Source organism: Brachyistius frenatus, unplaced genomic scaffold, assembly GCF_029030835.1.
Source record: "Brachyistius frenatus isolate BFR_SWC_R1_liver_20210118 unplaced genomic scaffold, ASM2903083v1 Contig_284, whole genome shotgun sequence".
NCBI lineage: Eukaryota > Metazoa > Chordata > Actinopteri > Embiotocidae > Brachyistius > Brachyistius frenatus.
Window position 1 is genome coordinate 244,146 of NW_027210883.1, and position 20,380 is coordinate 264,525.

At 44.2% G+C, this 20,380-nt stretch overlaps 1 protein-coding gene across 1 annotated transcript in view; it reads left to right on the top strand.

Moving 5' to 3' along the window:
- Positions 1–20,380, top strand: part of LOC138634967 (phosphofurin acidic cluster sorting protein 1-like) — a 51,740-nt gene that overhangs the window by 12,852 nt on the left and 18,508 nt on the right. Inside the window, exons 2-4 of the mRNA XM_069722257.1 lie at positions 17,069–17,156; positions 18,318–18,407; positions 19,725–19,850. Coding sequence (XP_069578358.1) covers positions 17,069–17,156; positions 18,318–18,407; positions 19,725–19,850 — 304 coding nt within the window. The remainder of the gene's footprint in view (positions 1–17,068; positions 17,157–18,317; positions 18,408–19,724; positions 19,851–20,380) is intronic.

Here is a 20,380-nt window from a genome sequence, read left to right on the forward strand (position 1 = left end):
CATAAGCTGTGACTCAACACATTCATGTGTTGTTCCATCTTTTTTTTTTTTTTAATCTTTTTTTAAATCTTTTTTTTTTTTTTATTTTTTTTTTTTTTTATATATATATCCTCCCATCCAACTCTTCTGCTTTCATTTTTGACTTTCTTTGCAACACTTTCTTTTTTCCTCCCGTCTCTGTCATTATATTTTAAGCACAAACATGCTGAACTGGTGGCCTGTCCAAAACCGTTTTGGTCCCTCTTGTTTACTTCCCCTTCCTTCTTAGTCCATCCGACTTTTTGAGTTCCTCCAAGAAATTTGATGAATAGCTGACATCTCCAACTCGCTCGCAGTCAGCCGCACGCACGCGCGCTGCACTTAACTCTCATGCCTTCGGAAACGAGGCGGCAGCAGCCGCCCACGTACCAATACGCACACTAGATAGCTCGGTATAACAACATCACCAAAAGAAAAAAAAAAAGAAAAAAAAGAAATGCCCACCCACCTACATGCAGTCACACGCTCAAATAGCTCCCCTGCTGTGGGCAAAAGCACACAGTGAAGAGCAATGACAGGATTTAGTCTTGATGAGCACTGTGGTGAGCAATAGGTCTACACACACACACACACACACACACACACACACACACACACACACACACACACACACACACACACACACACACACACACACACACACACACACACACACACACACACTACATTTTACTGTTCTGGAGAAATCACTTCTGTTCTGCTTTCAGATTAAACATGAGTCAGAGCACTGGAAAATACATATACGGGAAAGTCACATGGCTCAGTGGTGCATATAGTACATATTGCCCATGTGGTGGAGACACACACACACACACACACACACACACACACACACACACACACACACACACACACACACACACACACACACACACACACACACACACCACAACCATGTTATGTATTACCTGTAACCTACTTATGCCAATGTACACTCACCCACTCCGTTTCTGTCACTGTTTCTCCCACACAGTCGGACTGACACACACGTTTACACACTCTCTGTTTTTCTTTTTTTTGCTCACACACATATGCTGGCTGACTGACGTGCTTATTCATCAATGCCAACACGCATGCATGCGTAGGAGATCGGCGCATCATTAGTAAGACACACAGGGGTGAGAGGAGGGCAGCAGAGGTCGTGTGTGTGTGTGTGTGTGTGTGTGTGTGTGTGTGTGTGTGTGTGTGTGTGTGTGTGTGTGTGTGTGTGTGTGTGTGTGTGTGTGTGTGTGTGTAAACCAATTCTATTTTATTTCTATAGCGCCAAATCACAACGCAGGGTAATTTCCGGACACTTCACACTTCACAGCAGAACTTTACAGCATTGTACAAAAAGAACCTAACATTTCAACAATTTTCCACCGAGAAGGAAAAAGTCCCTTTTAGCAGGAATAAACCTCAGACAGAACCAGGAGAACCTACAAGGGAAAGCACAGAAAGTACCAGTTGAACCGGCTGGATAGATGACAAAAAAAATAAACAAACAAACAAATAAAAAGTCCCGTCGTTCTTCGCTGCACAGAGGTCAGAAGCCTTCACCGCATCTTCACACATCTGATGGTCACAAATGGCTGTTTTTCAAAATAAAAGTCTGCTAATTTCTTTCATAGGTTGTTTGAATGTCTTAAAATCGTGTCGAAATCTGTCGTGTGTTTTTTGGATGTGAATGTTTCAAGATTTCTTTCACGGGTTGTAATTCAGTCTCGATCAGTCAGAGTCACCTCCTGAGTTGAGTCAAACACATCCCGCTGCATCTTGCCTCGTGATCAGATTAGTAACTGAAAGATGGCCTCAACAATTTCCTCTCTGTTAAATAGGGAGCGTTTTCTGCATAATGTTCATGTTTTTTTTTAGGCTGATACTGATTACTACTTTTCAGCCTCAGTGAAACAGTAGCCGATAGTTTTCTTTTCATTTTGTGATCAAAATAAATTACAAGCAGGACATTTTACGGCGTTAAAATCATCCCGTCAGTTCTCTTCGGTAGACAAACGTTGCAATGGAGACACCGTTTGTGAATGACCTCAACCCTAGTTTGACATTCATGTTCTTATGGCCTAACATTATTCATTCCTACAGATATATCTGCAATAAACCCATTTCAGCCGCTACACCGGAACAGTTTATTGGTCGACATCTAATTAAAATGTCATAATTTCTTCCAACGTGGGCGGGGGTGCTCCCTATTCCCGGGCATGTGATTTTTCATGCTGTCTTCCAGATGAAGAGCGTTTTCCTCCTCGGATGTTGTGTGGATGAAGCCGCTCTCTTCATCTGCGGTAACGATCCATTTCTTATATTGGATATTTTGTTTTTGAGCGGGAGACGGTGGCAAACAAAAAGTCAAATTGAAGCATCGGATTTACAAATATGTTATGTGCTTGTTGACAATAAACATGGCCCAATTTATCTTTTCAATTATTCTGTTGCTGCTTCTGTAAACAAAAAAAAAGAGGCTGTTTTTGCTCATAATTTGAATGCTGCAAATTATGGAATTATTTTGCCTTCATCGCTCTTTTTAAGACTGACCAGCGACCAAAAGGCTGCTAGCATTAAAAAGCAGATTAAGATGAAGCAGAGAACCAGAACACGCATCGCTTCAAATCTCTTCAAACATGCTGGAGAGGAGACGGTGATATAGATCGAACTAAAAGAAGAGGGGGGGGGATAGCTGATTGGAAAAAAAGTAACGACCAGCATGTCAATTAGACGGGGGGGGGGGGGGTTGGTGGAACAAACAGGAGCGGAAGGAGGAGCAGGGGGATGGGATGGAGGGAGGCAGCGGCGGTATCAGATGAGACAGATGGAAGAAGATAGAGAACCGGGGATTGCCAGAGGAGGGAATGGAAAAGAGCCGGGGGTGGGGGGGAGTGTAGGAGACGAGAGGGCAGCAGGGGGACAGAGACGGTCAGGCTTTATGTTGGCGGACAGTGGTGGACAGGGTTACCAAAAGAGATAAGAGGGTGGGGGGGGGTAGTGAACAGTAAGGAGATGATGAGCCTCACACACTTCAGGAGGTCCTGCAGTGTGTCGGTGCTGCCGGCCCGCCGTCCGTCCATGCAGGTGACACACCTTCCATGCTGATTGATTGGCTCTTCTCTTCACTGAAAGACACTTTAAACACGCGAAGTGAGGCTTGAGGCCGGCAGGATTATTCATAGATGCAGCCTGCACACGCTGTGTCTCTCGTACCGTGGAAAAGGGAAATGTCACAGAAGAGGAAGACAGACTGGCAGGAGAGACGGTCGGCTTCATTTCACGGCTAATCTCCCCGAACAGAATATTCTGGTGGAAGGCAAAACGTCTCTTTTATCATCCGAGCCGAGGCCGCGTCTCGCGGCCCGTTTTAATTACAGCCCCTTCACTCACAGAAGCACTTCGATTGTCAGTAATGCTCTCGTGCACCGAGACCAAAACAAGAAAAGCATGACGCGGAGGGAAAGATTAGGACGCCGAGAGGCCGACGTCTCCCAAAGCCATCAGCTGATGAAAAGGAGTTTAACGTTGCGCTGTTATTATTTATTGAATTTCACCTTGTATGTTAAGGTGAGTTCTGGATCCGTTATTGTTCTCCCTTTTTGTGACTTATTGCACACTTTGGAGCAATCAAAAGTCGTTGGGCACCAAAATCCAATTTCTGAAAAACAAATCATGTTTTGTTTTAAGCAGGAGATTTATATTTTGTGATTTTTTTTGGTTGTTTTTTTTTGTTTTGTTTCTGATGTTGACAGATTTTCACTCACACACCTCCCACAATGTCTAAAAAAAACCATGAAAACAGACAGACTGAAGTTTTGTGTGCGTCCACAGCAGAATGAATGATCCACGTGCATTAATCCAACACGAGATGTTTTCTGCGTTCAAGCTGCTAAAAATAGTTTAATTGCCGGTTTTCTGTTTCTTTGCTGGCGTCTTAAAAATGAAAACGATCCATTCTGAAGGATCCAAACTAATGAGGTAAGTAGCTCTTCAAGGCATGATGCACCGGTGGACCCATTTAGGAAGTAAGAGGAAGTCCAGGACCCATTAATGCCTGTAAATGAACACTTAACGATAATTAATCCCAGTTAACCCCATTAAAAATCCAGATATGACGTCTGGGGAGTAAAAACATGAACACCTGAGCACTGCACGCTCTGTTTTCTATTCATTTAGCCGTTTTCTCACGGCTAATATTTGAGGATTTGACGACGCGGTTGAAGTGTTGTAAAGTATATCTTAAAAGAAAAAAACACGTTTTCATACTGAAATTTAAAAGACAAAATTGTGATATCTTAGTTTCAGCAGCTCCCTCCCCCCCACCCCACCTCCTTTCCAGCTCTCTCCCTCAGTTTCCCAGAGCTAATAGTAAAGCGTTCATGCATATTGATCAGCTGAACCATAATTAGCTTCCTCTGTGTGTGTGTTTGTTTGCTCTCCTCTCCTGTATTCGACATCGAGCCTCCGGCGCCACCTATGTGTAACTCGCGTCAGCGGGACGGGATGCTGTGCTCCGTTTGGACAAACGGGGATAAGATTTGAATTGGGGCAAGTCTGTACCGAACTATGACAGGGGAGAGATTATATGGTGTGTGTGTGTGTGTGTGTGTGTGTGTGTGTGTGTGTGTGTGTGTGTGTGTGTGTGTGTGTGTGTGTGTGTGTGTGTGTGTGTGTGTGTGTGGTTTCCCCGCGACTCTTGATTAGAAGCTGTTGCAGCTGAGTGAGTCTCGTTCAGAATACTAAATAATGTCCACAGAAAGCTCCGGCGTTTTTAGACGCAAATGGGAATTCATTCATTATACATTATTAAACAATACATAAATACTTTTTTTTGATTTGCATTAATTACCACTAAGTACATACGTTCCTGGGCACGATGGGGTTGGTTCATTGTTCTTCTCCGAAAACGCCTCCAAGTATTGTCGCAGCTGGCTATTAAGCGGCTTTTCTTCGGCAACGTTGATGCTACGAGGTCCAGATGTTTGGCTTTTTATACACACATTTGAATATTTCAGCAATAAAGATTAAAAAAAAAATTGAATCACGCAAATATTAAGTAAACAAATAAAGAAGTCAAAGACAAAAAGTTTAGCTTATAGAATACATGTAAGAGGCTACTGAATTGAATATGTTAGATAACAAATCCTATTTAGTGAAGCCATCTTAGAGCTGTGGAAGAAGAAGGGCTGGTGTTAAAACCCGGTTCGGTTCGAGTGTTTTGATTTGCATAAGATCTTAGATTTCCCACAGGGTTCGTCTCTGATAGTCAAACGGCAGATTGCGGTCGGAGTGTCTCTTAATGACCCATCCGATGAATCCCAAACATCTCCAGCTCTGTGACTCGGACGTTGCTAAATGTGATTCCTCCCACTTGCAGCTGACATTCGCTTCTCTGAATATAACTTCCTTCTCTTCATCTTTGCTGACAGAAAACATGAACCCAAAGTTTACTTTAACACGAACCAGGTGGTGAATCTGTAACGCTCAACCCGAGAATTAGTCCTGAACTCATCGTGAAATGTGGCCCATAAACTATTTTTTGCTCACGATGAGTCGGTTGCTAAGAAACTATGATATCTTTACCACCGATGATCTGGTTGAATGATGAAGGCTGGATACACTCCAGGTTTCATGTTAAGCTGGCTCTTGATGTAGTGTTAAGGGGGAGGGGGGGTTCGACCTGTGTTGAAGCAGCGTACTATAATAAATGTATGCATCCTTGAATGCAAAAACACAAGCAGAATACATAATTCTGCTGTGTTTTGCATTCAAGGATGCATACATTTATTCATAATCTGCGCCCCAGCTGGCAGCGAGACAAATATTCTCCTAGGGATAGTTGAATTATATCACACTTTCACTCGAAAATAGACAATTAAATGAAACCGGAATTGCCAATTGGTCTTTTGTAAAGAAATGTTGTCCTCCGTTGCGGATTAAAAGAAGTCAGAAATGTGTTTTCTCTAACAAACATTGTCAGTTGGTTCTCGTATTACTGGAGCTTTGGTCTGCTTCACCACTGTGGGCGAGGATGGAGGAAACCTCAGACTCACTGGAGTCTGACTGCTGCTGTGACCAGCATGCTAATCATCTGTCCAGGCTACAGGGGGCTGTAGCCTACACACACACACACACACACACACACACACACACACACACACACACACACACACACACACACACACACACACACACACACACACACACACGCACACACGCATGCACACGCACCTGCACACACACTGTTCAGTCTCTAAATTTTGCCCGCACCCCTATGTCTTAGACTTAACACAATCATGTGTCCTCAGTGATTGATGTCTTGGGCCCCGCCACCGTCGTTGCTTCATCCCCTTGCTTTTCTGGTCTGTAAGCCCCGCCCCCTCCGGCAGCTCATTGGCTGTCATGAGGCTCACGGATGAGAAGCAGAGCACACTGCAGAGCTTTATGACTCATTCATTTCCTCCAGGCAGATTGGGCTCCTGTAGAGGGGTCCTCGGATGAAGCTCCGTGGTGATCTCACGGAGTCATGATCTCCAATTTCAATCTCAAATCTTTAGTTTAAAATTTTAGCTCATCCGAACATGTGCGGCGATGGTCTCCATGATTTGGAAGTGTAGTTGGCATTAAAATTTTAAACGTTTTTTTTTGTGTTTTTTTTTGTGGCTTTGTAATATTAATGCTATATCGATTCAATGCCAGCAGATTAAGAACAGAAGATGCCTCTGAGGTTTGAGTGTTTTTGCATTATTCAAACCTGGTCTCATTGATATCATGAAGCCTCGAGTTCGGATTTTGTCCGTCTTATTCTTGAATTAATGACGGGAATATTTTCAGATGCATCGCCACAAAAACTATGAGGAGTAACTTTAGCTAGCAAAACCCAAAAAACTCAACAAAAATGTATAGATTTTTATGGGTTTTTGAAGCCGACCTCTCGTTGCACTCGGTGGTATTGTATCTGAAGGCACGTCTGCATCGGCCTTATTTTTCAGACCCGACAGCTACGTCCACCTTTATACAGAGTCTGTGGTCTTTACAGATGTTTTGGGTAAAACTCAATGTGACTAATGCCTTTTTTTTTTTTTTTTTAAAGGTCATTTTTCTGGTGTTTTTTTTCTTTTTGTGATTTCTAATTGTTTTGCCTTCATAAACGCGGATGTAAATGAATGAATGCGGCGTCTTCGTTCAAACCACCGTCGGGTTGAAATGAGGATTCGCCGATCCCTGATCTTAAACGACCCTCGACTGTAACGCCTTTAGACTTCAATGAGTCCGAGGCGTTTATCAACTAAAATGTAACATCACAATAAATTGGAGAGTAAAATAAGAAGCCCCTTGAAATATTTCTCTTTGGCATCTCGTGGACCGACACATTTTCTCCAGTCATTTTTCAGAGACTCGCGCAAAACCCGTTTCCCCCCCGCGGGGCCACCTCGTCGCGTCCACGCACACGCGTACGTGAAGCGTTAACCTGCGCGGTGTGTGTCGGCCCGCCCGACGTTTTGTATTCCAGCTCCGTGCTGCGCTGCCACTCATCCGTTGTTGTAATGACACGCATTGTGAGCTCCAGATCACTTTTCAGATGAATTATTCTGTTTGCGTCTTAATATAAAAGCAAGAGGAGAGGGGGGAAAAAAAAAAAGAAAAAGAAGTGATTCAGCACTGCTCTGCCAAACTGTTGACATCTTTACAGGCTGTATGCACTCAGCCAAGAGCTATTTCCAGACTGTTGTTAGCGAGGAACCAAATGCTTGTTATTTTTGCTGCCTGTAAGGCTTCACACTACGAGATGTTGTTGACTCTCCCTCCCTCTCTTCCGTTCGTTCTTCTCTCCCTGTCTTTGCACAGTGTTTGCCCGTGTGTGTGTGTGTGTGTGTGTGTGTGTGTGTGTGTGTGTGTGTGTGTGTGTGTGTGTGTGTGTGTGTGTGTGTGTGTGTGTGTGTGTGTGTGCGCGCGCTCTGGATTTTCTAGCTAATTTATATGAGCATATTTGTCTTTTGTCCCCCTGCGCGTGTTTTCGGTGTGTGCGTGTCTACATTAGCGCGTGAGCGGGGTTAACGTGCGTCGTGCAGACTGTCGATAAGCTTGTCGAGGACCTCGGGATCAAAAACAACCCATGTGAGGTTTTAAGCCACGTCGCTGCCACCTTCACACACTAAAATACACACAGACACAGACACACACACACACACACTCTTTCAAAGTCACATACACAACCTCCAAAGATCAAAGTCCAGCGTTTGTTGGCCGTCAGCGTTGGTTTACAGTTTTTTTTTTTTTTTTCCCCAGGGTCTGGAGGCTGTGAAAACTTAATGGGTTATTTATTTATTTATTTTTTTACTTTTTTGAAAAATGTGTATTTGTGCACAAAATGTGTGTGTGTGTGCGTGTGCGTGTGTGCGTGTGCGCGCAGGCCAACAAGCCCGGCCATAAATCTACCACCGTCTACCATCTAAGTGACGGCGAAAATAAGAGCGTGAAGGGGAAGTAGGGTTTGGCTCACTTTACTTTCAGTACAAACACACACTTATCTCGTACTGGTATGTGTGATTAACTCGTAACTACGCGTGTAGCACGTGTCATTAACTGCTAAGTGCGTACTATGTCTTTTTGCTTGTGTGTTAGCGCAGCAGTGTGGGTTTTCCATTAGAGGCACTTCCTGCTCACTTTTCGGTATCCAGTTTGAAAACCACTCGTCAGTTTCAAATTATGCCCGGGAGCACACGCAGACGTGTTTTTCTGTAACGGAATACGATCAAAGATTTGGGTGGAAATGCCCAAATATTGATGATGAGGTAGATTAGAGGTAAACAATAAGACAATTCCTAACTTCACGTGACAGTTTCCAAACGAGAAACTTTTACCGAATCACTTCATAAGACATGTCGTCAATAAAGACGAAATAAAGATGCATGAATTGGGGCTGTGGCCCAAAACAAGTGTTGTACACAAGGTGGGAAGGTGAAGCCATCGCAATCAATGAGAGAGCTCCTTCTGATTCAACTGTCATCCTTTAGTCCAGCGCAGAAGTGCAGAATGTTTGTCTGCTCTCACTGTTGTAAACAAAGCACAACATGCCCTGATGTATCCTGACATTCAATGTTATCAAGCTCCACTGCGAGTCCATCATCTGTTAGAGAGCCATCGGTCCTGTTGTCACACTCTCAGTCCAACTGTCAAAGAGACTTTTTCATTTTTGTTTTGCTCCCTTTACGTCATTCATCCTCAGAATAACACATGCTGACAACAGCGTGAGCGGTTTCCAACTGAGCTTTTGTTTTTGCGGCGGTAGCCTAAAAAGTTTTGCCCTCGTCTCTAAACTTAGCTCGTGACGTTTTTAGGTAACCCATCAAAATGTAAACGGCATGTCCTCATTTGTGTTGGTGCAGTTGTGTAATTGTTTTGTGGTAACGTGACTAAGAGCGGGGAAGTTGCAGGTGCCTTGAGGTGGACTGATTCAATGTGATGTGGAAAATTCTGAGAAAGCACAGATAGATTTGTGGTGTTGGTGTCACCAGCCTGATTGAAGCTGTAGCGGTACAAATATTTTTCAAACATAGCCTACGGTCGGTGTTCGTGCATCATAATCGAGTGTGACGTTGGTCAGCCTGCTACAGCCGGGAAATAATTCGCTGTTATCCTGTTCTGTCTCTCAGTGGACCAACAAACTGACACTGAGTTATCACTAAAACACATTCTGGGTTTTTTCAAATAAAACATTTTTGTAGCAAATTCTAATTAAACAATTATTTTTGCTTGAGGAGTTTTATGCAACATGAACCTCACTCAAACATCTGTTTAATGATTTGACTTGTAGTTTCATTGAACTGTTGCATTTACTGATATTGGGAAAGTGTTCATATTAATATCGTGACAGATTTGAGCCACACCGCTCAGTCCCGACACACCAGCTTTAACTTGCATCAGGTTTTTGTAGCCAACCATTGTTACATGCGTCGTTCTCCCATCTTTTCATTTTGATATTCGGCAGTTAAAAGATTCATGTGATTTCTGGTACTTCTATTAATATGCATTCACTTACTTCAGCTCGGCATTAATTTGCTTCTAATTTCCGTTACTTTTTTTAGGGATGTTTCGGATTCATTGGCCTAAAATGGACCCGACGCTGATGAAATCTGTATCGATTCACATTTCGATATGATCTATTAATTATTGGATGTGTGTGTGTGTGTGTGTGTGTGTGTGTGTGTGTGTGTGTGTGTGTGTGTGTGTGTGTGTGTGTGTGTGTGTGTGTTGCTCTCCGTCCAAAAAAGAGGAGTGTTTGGCCCGGCGGTGTGTTAAGGACGGACTAATCCATGTAATGGAATGATAACGAGTGTGGATGAGAGGAGCAGGGGAGGCTAATAAAGAAAGGAGGGGAAGACTCTCACTCTTTTTGTCAGCGGTGGAAGCGGCACCGCTATCGATCACAATCGGCGAGGGGAGGAGGGAACGCCGCGATGCTGACGAGAGGAGTTGAGTACCGTTGTGTGAGGAGGGGAGGACGGCACCGGTCCTTAAGTAAGTATGAGGGAGGCGACGAAGGCCTGGAAGGTGAGAGCAAAGTCGGAGGAAGACGGTGAGAAAGGATGAAGATCATAAAGGAGGTTCTGGAGGGCGGAAGAGTTAAAGAGGCTTCAGAGTAAATAAGGGAGAGGGCTCGGCGTGGAGGTCTGTGCGGAGACGGTTCCTCCCTCCGCGCCGTGTACTTAGAATGCCGTTTCTGCTTGTATGACACGGCAAGGTCACACCACCCGTGACGGACGGTTGTCAAGGGAACCGTGGGCACCTTCCTCTTAAAGCCACAGGCGTTCGCACGCTTACGCTCACACATTCAGACACTCGCAGCCTCAAAACACATTCGCTTTCTTCTCAAGTCACATCTTTGACATTTTCTGTCCTGTGAAAATGTCATTCATGTTCATTTCCCTCGCTGGGGAAGTTATGGCGTTTTTTTTTTGTTTTTTTTAGCATGTGCTGGCGGAAAACCACTTTTGCTCCTTTGTTAAAATCTCGGTGACGATGGAGAGGAGTTAGTTTGGAACGCTTTGCTTGAATTGGCTTCAGTCGGTGGGAAACCCTTCTTGTTACGTCGTGCCGGTGTCAGAGGTCGTGCGTGGCCGGTATGAACTTGTAACATAACATCGCCGAACCGATGTAGGCAACGAGTCGTACCGGAGATGTTAACGGGCGGAGCAGCGGTGCTGGGTGTGAGCATTGAGGAGGAGGATGAGTTCTGGGGTGCCAGGACTTGCTGTTGTGCTTTCCCCGACGGGTCGCAGCCCGAACTCGACCAAACATGCCGGTGAAGGGGGGTTCTGCACACGCTCACCTTGTTGCGAAGGCGTCGTGCTCCAGTGTCTTCCTGGAGTGTACGAGCACAGCAGACAGACAGGAACGCTTCGTCCTTCGAGAACGTCGTGGTGATAGTGTGGCGGAAAAATGACAAACAGTTGCCGGTTCTGGCTTCTGAAATGTGATAATTTTTTTGTGCCATTCTTCACACAGATTTGCAATAAATTGGCGTAAAGAGGCGCTTCAACTTTTTAAGCATGCAAGCCTTTTTTTTTTTGGGGGGGGGGATACATTAAAACTAGTTTTTGAGAAGCCTACATTTTTTTTGTCAAACTGCTGTCCCTGCTTGCGAATTGAATTTTTGGAGGTTTTCCAGACAAAACAAGATTGAATCAGCTAATCGACATCAGACGGTAAAAAGACGTTAAGCATAAATAGGATGTTCAAGATCAACATACACTTGATAAACAGAAATATATTTCTTTTTTCAGGTCACCCTTAGGTCTGTGAAAGGACTCAGAAGACCTGCTTTGTTTGAAGCCTTCAAAAAATACAAAACCAAATTTAGTCAATAAGGACGAATGTCAAGTCAATAGACAGCCGAGTGCGGCTCACTCCTACGCTCCTCTTCTCCGGAGTGGCGTTTGTAAAATTGCCAAGATACACATTAGAAAGAGGGAAAACTTAACGTGTTGACACGTGTTTTACAGGCGAAGCAGGAGATTATTATCATTTTATTTGTTTTGGTTTTGTATATCGTGTCAGCCAGGAGCCATTAGAGGAACTGCAGCTTCAGCCACTTGCACATCGGCTTCCCCGTTCACTCGGTGTTCGGGACTCCAGCGATCGTGTGTTTTATTGATCGGGTGATATGGAGCACGTTGTTACGTTTTTTTAAAAGCCTCTGAGCTCACATTCTCCAGACGGAACGGTTACTGATGCGTCTGACCTATGAAAGACACGGGTATCGATTGTCGGACGAGTAAAGGAGCACTTCGCTCAAAACAGCAGCTGCTGACACTCTCTACGGGTACCTTTAATCCTGTGTTGGTGTCAGACGGGCGCGGCCGGCAGCGTCCAGTGACACATTCAGTGTCGGGAAGTTCAGACAACAACAACCGACAGTTCAGTTTGTCTGGTAGACGTTGGAGCGATCACCGTTTTATCCTTGAGATAAATGTCCATCTCAGTTAGAGCGCCCCCTGCTGGTACACACACAGAGACTTTCATTTCTTTCTTTCTTTAAGATTGACTGTATTTTGGCAATAAATGCCATGAAAGCCAACAATGAATTGATGAGGAGCTACAGCCATTAGTCAATTAATGAATATGTTTATAGACAGGAAATCAATCCCAAATTACTTTGATGCTTGATTGATGATTTTGAGTCATTTTCTCAATGAAAAAAAAAAAAAAGCCAAAATTCTCAGATTGCAGCTTTTCAAATGTGAATATTTTTTGGTTCTTTCCCTTCTCCATGATAATAAACTGAATATCTTTCGGCTGTGGACTGTCGGTCGGGACAAAATAACACATTTAAAGGTTGTACTTGGGAAACATTAGTTGACACTTTTTTTTTTTTAAACAATTTTCTGACATTTAAAGAGCAAACAGCTAATCTATGAATTGTCATCCAAAGATTTATTGAATAAATAATTGTTATTTGGAGCGTCAAATTGACTCTAAACACGTCAATTCATAAAAGGGATTGTACGTTTTTCCTTGTTTTATAGGATTTCTTTGTCAAAACCAGATGAATTTCAGATGTGCAGGACCTCATGTGATTCCATGTGACTGTGAAACATGCGTTCTGTCTGTTGGAAACACGGTTTTGGAACATTTTCCTGACGTAACGTCTGCGTAGATTCCCAGATGGAAACTTTCCCACACATTTATCCCATCTCATCATGCGTTGCAACATGTGATAAACATGTATCATCAGGGATCACATGAGAAGAACATGGTAAATAGATAAAGCCCCGTGCAATTGTTTTGTGAGTCTGGAACCCAAATGGGAGTCTAAAAAAAACAATGTGGGTCCAAGAGATTTAAATCCTCTGGGGAATTAATCAAAATCCTGCCTTTGCTCAAGTCTCTGGAAGACAAATTGGTTTGTTGTTTTTGCCATTATGCATTGCAGCCTATAATTATATCCAAGCTGTTGCTGCGTGGAAGCAGGTTTGTAGGCTAATTATTTGTGCAAGAAAGAGAAAGCTGTGCTTGAAGGGATGGGGGCGGAGGAGGGGGGCTAATATACTGATATTAGAGGCCAAATATCATTATATCATGACATAAATACATTGTTTGTGTTGACCAGTGTTGATCAATCTATCTGCCAGAAGTGAGGCAAAAACGTTGTGAACGGTTTAAAATGGCAACAGCACCAGTATCGTGACGACCCTAAGGCCCCCTGATTATTCTTCCTCCGACTCGTGCTCGGCTCTCGTCCGTCGCTTTCGGTCAGATTGTTCACGACGTGCGGTGACTGTCGAGGAGCGGCGGCCGGCTGTCGAGGGCAGAAGCGAGAACCGGACCGCTGAGGAAGCGTCGCCGGCAGGCGGGACCGTCCTGACCTTCGCCGTGTGATTCCCCTCGTCGGTGACTGGTGCTGACTGAAGGCCGGCAGGCTGCGTCTCTCATGCGGAGGGAGTCACGGTAGTTAAAGATAGAGTGAAGAAAATGTATAGAAATGTATGTCTTTTTTTTCATGCAAATTAGTTTCAAGGTTTTTCCAAATTAGAAGTTTTTCTTTGCGTCACTAATTGCGCTTCTGTTTTGTTACCAAATGGTTTGAAATGGGACCCCAGTGAGAGCAGAATAATCTGTGTGATGTTTCAGTGGAAAGCTTGTGTCTCAGCTTGTGCAGACTTTGCAGAGATCCCACTTGAATCCACTTAATGAGCAACACCGAAGCACCGTTCTTCTGGCTATTTACTGGTAGTTGATCTCGAGGGAAATTTAGATTTTGTGCTACAGTCCACCTAATTACTGCAGCAAACTGAGAACTCCTGCATGTGTTTGTTAACATTTCCGCCGTCCTCCATTTGATGGACTGAACCGTGAATTCCGTCTCTCTGTGACATCTTGTTCGAGTCTCATCATATTCCTTGTTGGAGGAGTTTTAGGACCCCCCCCCCCGAGCAATAACCGGCGGCTGTGATGTCCGATGACCCCATTGATCACGGTACTGGAGGGAAACGCTCCCGAGCAGGTACAGAGGACAGATATTTTAATAACGCCCCACCCGAATACCGGAATCAAACTGAAGCATGTTGGCGGCTGGTTTGAAGCTCTGACTCCAATAAGCTAATGTGGCTAAACTTTAGATTCTTCTTTTCTAAACTGAAGCATTTTGGGTTTTTTTTCCCCTCCAGACGTTGATGGACTGTCACTTTAAATAAGTTCTTAGAAATATCAACATTTCACGTTCACCATTTCAACCCAGCCCTTTCTTTTAAAAAGGAAAAAGCAACTGGAGGTACGATCATTCTGGGGATTGGACCAAACTTTGCATCAGCACTAATGTGTGTGTGTGTGTGTGTGTGTGTGTGTGTGTGTGTGTGTGTGTGTGTGTGTGTGTGTGTGTGTGTGTGTGTGTGTGTGTGTGTGTGTGTGTGTGTGCGCGCGCGCGCTGGTGAAGTTACAGAAAGATCTTTGCAAAGAGGTCCAACAGTTCTACAGTTTGCAGGTTGGCCATTTTTGGTTGTGTGTTTTAGCCTCCATGCCACCTGTGTGCTCCCCTCGCCTTCGGTCCAAATCCACCTCTGTCACCCGGCCTCCTCTCCACCTTCATTCTTTCCACTCAGGTGTTGGCAGAAGCTCCACTTACTCTCACGTAGAGAGAGAGAGAGAGAGAGATAGAAAAAAAAATTGATTTGTTTTTATTCATAGCTTTAGCCTCTTTCCTGGCCCACTTTGATGTGGCGCCGGAAAGCTTTGGGATGGAACGGCTCGCCGTGTTTGGTCACCGAGTTTTTCCCCCCGCGCGGTTGCGTCAGCCCTCGACGGCCACTCGTCTGCGTCGGCGTCGGGGATGGGAGCACTTTAGAGAAGATGAAAGGTGGATCTGGGTGGAAGGCCCGGCTGAAGATTGACAGGTTTGGATGAGGAGGGCAATTTTTTCGTCCACTCGGGCTGCCTTTAATCTTCACAGGCATCATTAGAAGAGAAGTTTGTGTGTCAGCACTTTACCTGCGGTCATGTAACCTCTGTCCTGTTTGGACTTTCTGACGTGTCTTTTCTGTATATACTTAAAAAAAACCAAAAAGCCTCATTTTGTGTTCCGTATTCACGATGTCAAGACAGTTCATCTTTTTTCTCCACTCACCGTGTCAGCCTCTGTCTTTGCCTCGTCTCCAATCCCTCCGTTGATGTCTCTCTCAATTTCCCGCATCTCATCCTCCCTCCTCCGTCTCGTCTCTCTTTTTGTCTGCCTGCTTGTTGTCTCCTCGTCGCCGTCTGTATCCCTGCCTCCATTTTTCATGTCATTTTACTCCCGTCCCCCGTCTTTTGCGTCGTCTTCTTTTCTCTCGCTGGTCTTTTGTCGGCTCGTCTGTCGTCAACCTTCCTCCTGAATATTTGACATTATGTTCTCTCTGTATCTTCGTATTTTCCCTGCCAGGTCTATTCTCGTGGTTTACTTTCTATCCTCTCGGGCCACCGAGATGAATTATTGAACAGATTGACCCCTGGCTGCTCAGCTGCTGTTTCGTGTGTGTGTGTGTGTGTGTGTGTGTGTGTGTGTGTGTGTGTGTGTGTGTGTGTGTGTGTGTGTGTGTGTGTGTGTGTGTGTGTGTGTGTGTGTGTGTGTGTGTGTGTGTGTGTGTGTGTGTGTGTGTGTGTGTGTGTGTGTGTGTGTGTGTGTGTGTTCTTGTTTGTGTGTGTGTGTGTGTGTGTGTGTGTGTGTGTGTGTGTGTGTGTGTGTGTGTGTGTGTGTGTGTGTGTGTCTCTTTTCTCTGATTCAATTTCACTTCTTTAAGTGCTTCTCGTCTCTCTGTCTTGGAACAACGTGTGTTGTGTGTCTGCTCGCTTTGGTTTTGCCTCATGGTGAGTTTGTGTCTTGTTTTTTCACAGTAGAAAACTTGTTTCTTCAGTGATTTTCTCAAATGAAAGACATCAAGTTGCATAATTTCCGTGTTTGCTGACGTTCGTGTCGGCTTCAGTCGGAAAAAGGCCACTTTTACCTTTATTTTTGTTTTGTTTTACAAAAATAGAAAACCTTTTTCGGTCCCGTCGTGGGCTGGATTGAATCTTTTTTTAAACAGCTTGTCATCAGATGAAACACAGACCTGCGCTGAATGCCTCTTTAAAACTTACTTGTCATTTTAGATTTGAATTCATGTTAATACTCGTCTTAAGAAGGAAAAAGTAAAGAAAAGTAAAAAGGGAATGACAGATTTCCAGTTTCACAAGCTGCTTTTTAGCCCATATCCTGCACATCTGGTCCAGAAGGCCTCATTTACATACTTATATGTAATTTAATTATAACCCTGTTTCCAAAAAGGTTTATAAAATGTAAATAAAACAGAATGCGATGATTTACTTGAGATGTTCGATCAGGTGTTTCTGTCCTAACTTTTTTGATATTTGCTGCTGCCATCAAATTCAAAATGAGCACATATTTTTCATAAAACAAAAACTTTCCAGTTTCAACTTTTGATATGTTATCTTTGGTCTATTTTTTTTTTTTTTTTTACATGTGGGTTTACATGATTTGGAAATCATTGCATTCTTTTTGTGTGTGTGTTTCCTGCAGGCTGTTCAACCTGACCCTAAAGAAGCTGATCATGCTGAAGGAGCTGGATAAAGACCTCACTTCGGTGGTGATCGCCGTCAAACTGCAGGTACGAGACGTCGCTAGAAATGAAACGGAACAAACGGCGGCGGGTGGAAATTGACAAAAATGGGTTGACTTACTTCGCAAAAAATACACTTCTAGGAAATGAAATCCAGCTACGATGTGGAATAATGTTCTTCAAACACGCAGAAAAATGTGAGTTTACACTAAGAGTAGCTTAAAGATTTGACTTAAATTGACCTATTCAAATCCCTGTCAACCCAACCAAAACATTAAAAAAAAAAAATCTGAATTTAAAAGCAGGTTACATGTTTGCTGCATCTGATGGAAATAAACAAAGTCTTTTAAATTCTCTTAGTGAGCTTCAATTCCGTTATATCTTTACCTTTAATCAGCAGATTTGTATTATTAGACTTAAACACTGAACAAGTCACTGAAATGTTGCTGAATAGACCAAAAAAAAGGAGCCTTTATTATTTTTTAATTTTTTATTCAATCTTCCATTTTCTATTTCTGTGCAGTTCTTCATTGTTTTGTCGAGTCAGGTTTATCGGATCTGGACTCACTTCCTCGTCTTCGTCTTGCAGCCAAAAGCGCTCTCAGAAACTCCTCCGTCGTTGTTTACTCTAAATTATTTGAGGGAAGTAGCGACGCTGATGGCTTTAAAGTCTCACCCCACATTTCACCCAGCCGGCAGCTTCCTGTTACCAAGAGGCCGCCGAGTTAGTTCGAGTTTATGTGGAGGACTTCAGAAAAGACGCTGTAATTTGTCAGATTTGGTCCAAATGTCAGATGTTTGGATCGGCCTCTAAAGCCGTGGCTCTGCTCCCACTTTCTGCTCCTTGGCTTCTTCTCACTCTTCGTCGTCTTTGTCTTGTTTTCCATCTGAGTAAACCCGTAAATTTCTCTGCCGTTTCTGGCACATGAAGCACTTTAAGCTGTTTTTTTAAATTCTTTTTTCCATGCCGCCGCTTCGATCTTCCCCCCCGCTCTCTCACCTATCAGTCAATCTCCTCTTCCTTCAGCGCCCTCGTTCTCCACCTCCTCCGTTCGCTCCTCTCTCGGTGTGTGGTTGATTCGAGTTCATTGTTTCGACTCTCCTGGGGTCGGCGGGGGCACGCCGGCAGCAGCCATCCGTCCGTCTTCCCTCGCTTTGGTTCTCTCGGCTCTCACGCTTGTTTGTTCTCTCGTCATGTCGCCTCCTCAGGGCTCCAAGCGGATCCTGCGCTCCAACGAGATCCTGCTGTCCTCGGCGGGACTGACGGAGACCGACCTCCAGCTCACCTTCTCCCTGCAGGTACGAACGAGGGTTCAGAGAGGTCACGGACCTGCCAGTCAGAAATAAACACAAACTTACATTCTTTTTATTTATTTATTTTTTTTAACAAAAAAACAAAACAAAGGCACTGCCAAATATGACAGAAATCCATCCAAGCATTGTTGAGTCATTTCATTTCAAAATATGAGCATTCATGTCATTGTGGTGCAACAGGAAAAGGTCAGGGGATCACTGACACCATTAGGATTCATCCTCCGGGGACCACGAACGTCTGCAGAAGCGCTGATGTAGATACGTCTAGTGGACGTTTAGACACGAACTAATACATCTCAAAATAGCAGAGAAAATGTAATTGTCACGAGCCACAGCAAATATACATTTAGCCGAATGATCACACTAATACGTCATGAGACCTGCGGAGGGACTATTTTCTGATAAAGCAGAGAGCACACGAGATTTATAAGTTCAATATAATATATTTGCAGCCTTCGGCTAAATCTGACGATGACGCGTTTATTTTTGTTTAAAGCCAAAACCGTCCCGAACGCTGTCATGCAGGTGCAGGACATGTTCCAATATACAGTAATGAACGTCGAGGCTGCGTACGTCACACACACACACACACACACACACACACACACACACACACACACACACACACACACACACACACACACACACACACACACACACACACACACACACACACACACACACACACACACACACACACACACCGGGCCTAACATTGGCTCTCCCCGTGCGTTCAGCCAGAGGATGGTTAATGTAATTCCTAACGGGGTTTTCTTCTGCTCTAAATCATCCCTTCCCATTTCCATGAGTCTAAATGCTGCTAAAAGGTCAGTGGGGTTTCTCTCTCTGGATCTCTCCGAGCGCACCGAGCCAGTCATTATACATTATACATCTAACTCTGAGCAGCAGCAGCAGCAGCAGCAGCGCTGCAGAGAGACGAGGCCGACTCATTTCAGGGCTTTCGAACGTTGTTCCAGGTTTTGTTCCATTTATAGTGCATCCGGTGAGATCCTTAATGACGGGTTATGTCATATAGTTCGGATGTGACTAAGTGGTTCGACACTTATGGGCGCCAGAGACAGGTCGGAAGGTGTCAGTGCCTTGCGCAAGCAGCCATTTAGATCAGTCTAATTATAAGGTCCTAAAAAACAAATGTCACGGCTTTATCAGTCTGAACCCCCTAGCCAATCAATCAACCCCCCTGTCATGTGTGTGTGTGTGTGTGTGTGTGTGTGTGTGTGTGTGTGTGTGTGTGTGTGTGTGTGTGTGCATGTGCGCTAATGTGTGTGTTTTTACGTGCAGTACCCACACTTCTTGAAGAGGGACGCCAACAAGCTTCAGATCATGCTGCAGCGGCGGAAACGGTACAAGAACCGGACCATCCTGGGCTACAAGACTCTGGCCCTGGGGCTCATCAACATGGCCGAGGTATCGACGGTTTCTCAGCTCTAAAGTATCACAACGCTCTTATTGTGTACTTTTAACACTCTTAAATCTCCTGCTGTCATTTTCTTGTTCTTTGCTCTTTTAGTTATTTCCTCCATTTCCATGCCTTTTTTTTAACAACTCTAGAGAACACACCTGAATGTGGCGCATTGGAGCTCGAATTCACTTTTAGGATCAGAATTACTTTCTAATGTGTATTCTTTAAAATCCGATTTAAAACAAATCAATAAACATTTCCCAGTTTTCACCCCTCACTTTTTGTTTTACTACTGGAAGTGGCACTGAAATTATTAGTCAGTTAATTGATTAGTTAATCGACAGTAAAGCAATCATCTACTCATGAATAAGGAAGCAAAATGTCTGACGACCTCTCTGTGGTGAGTGAGAGTGCATCAAATCCTGAACCTTGAGGAGCCTCATCAGCGGTTTCAAGCTTGTAGGTTTTCAGCAGCGAGCACGTCCTCAGCAGCAGATGGAGGTTAAGCTGCGCGTCTGAGGGCGCTTCCTCAGCG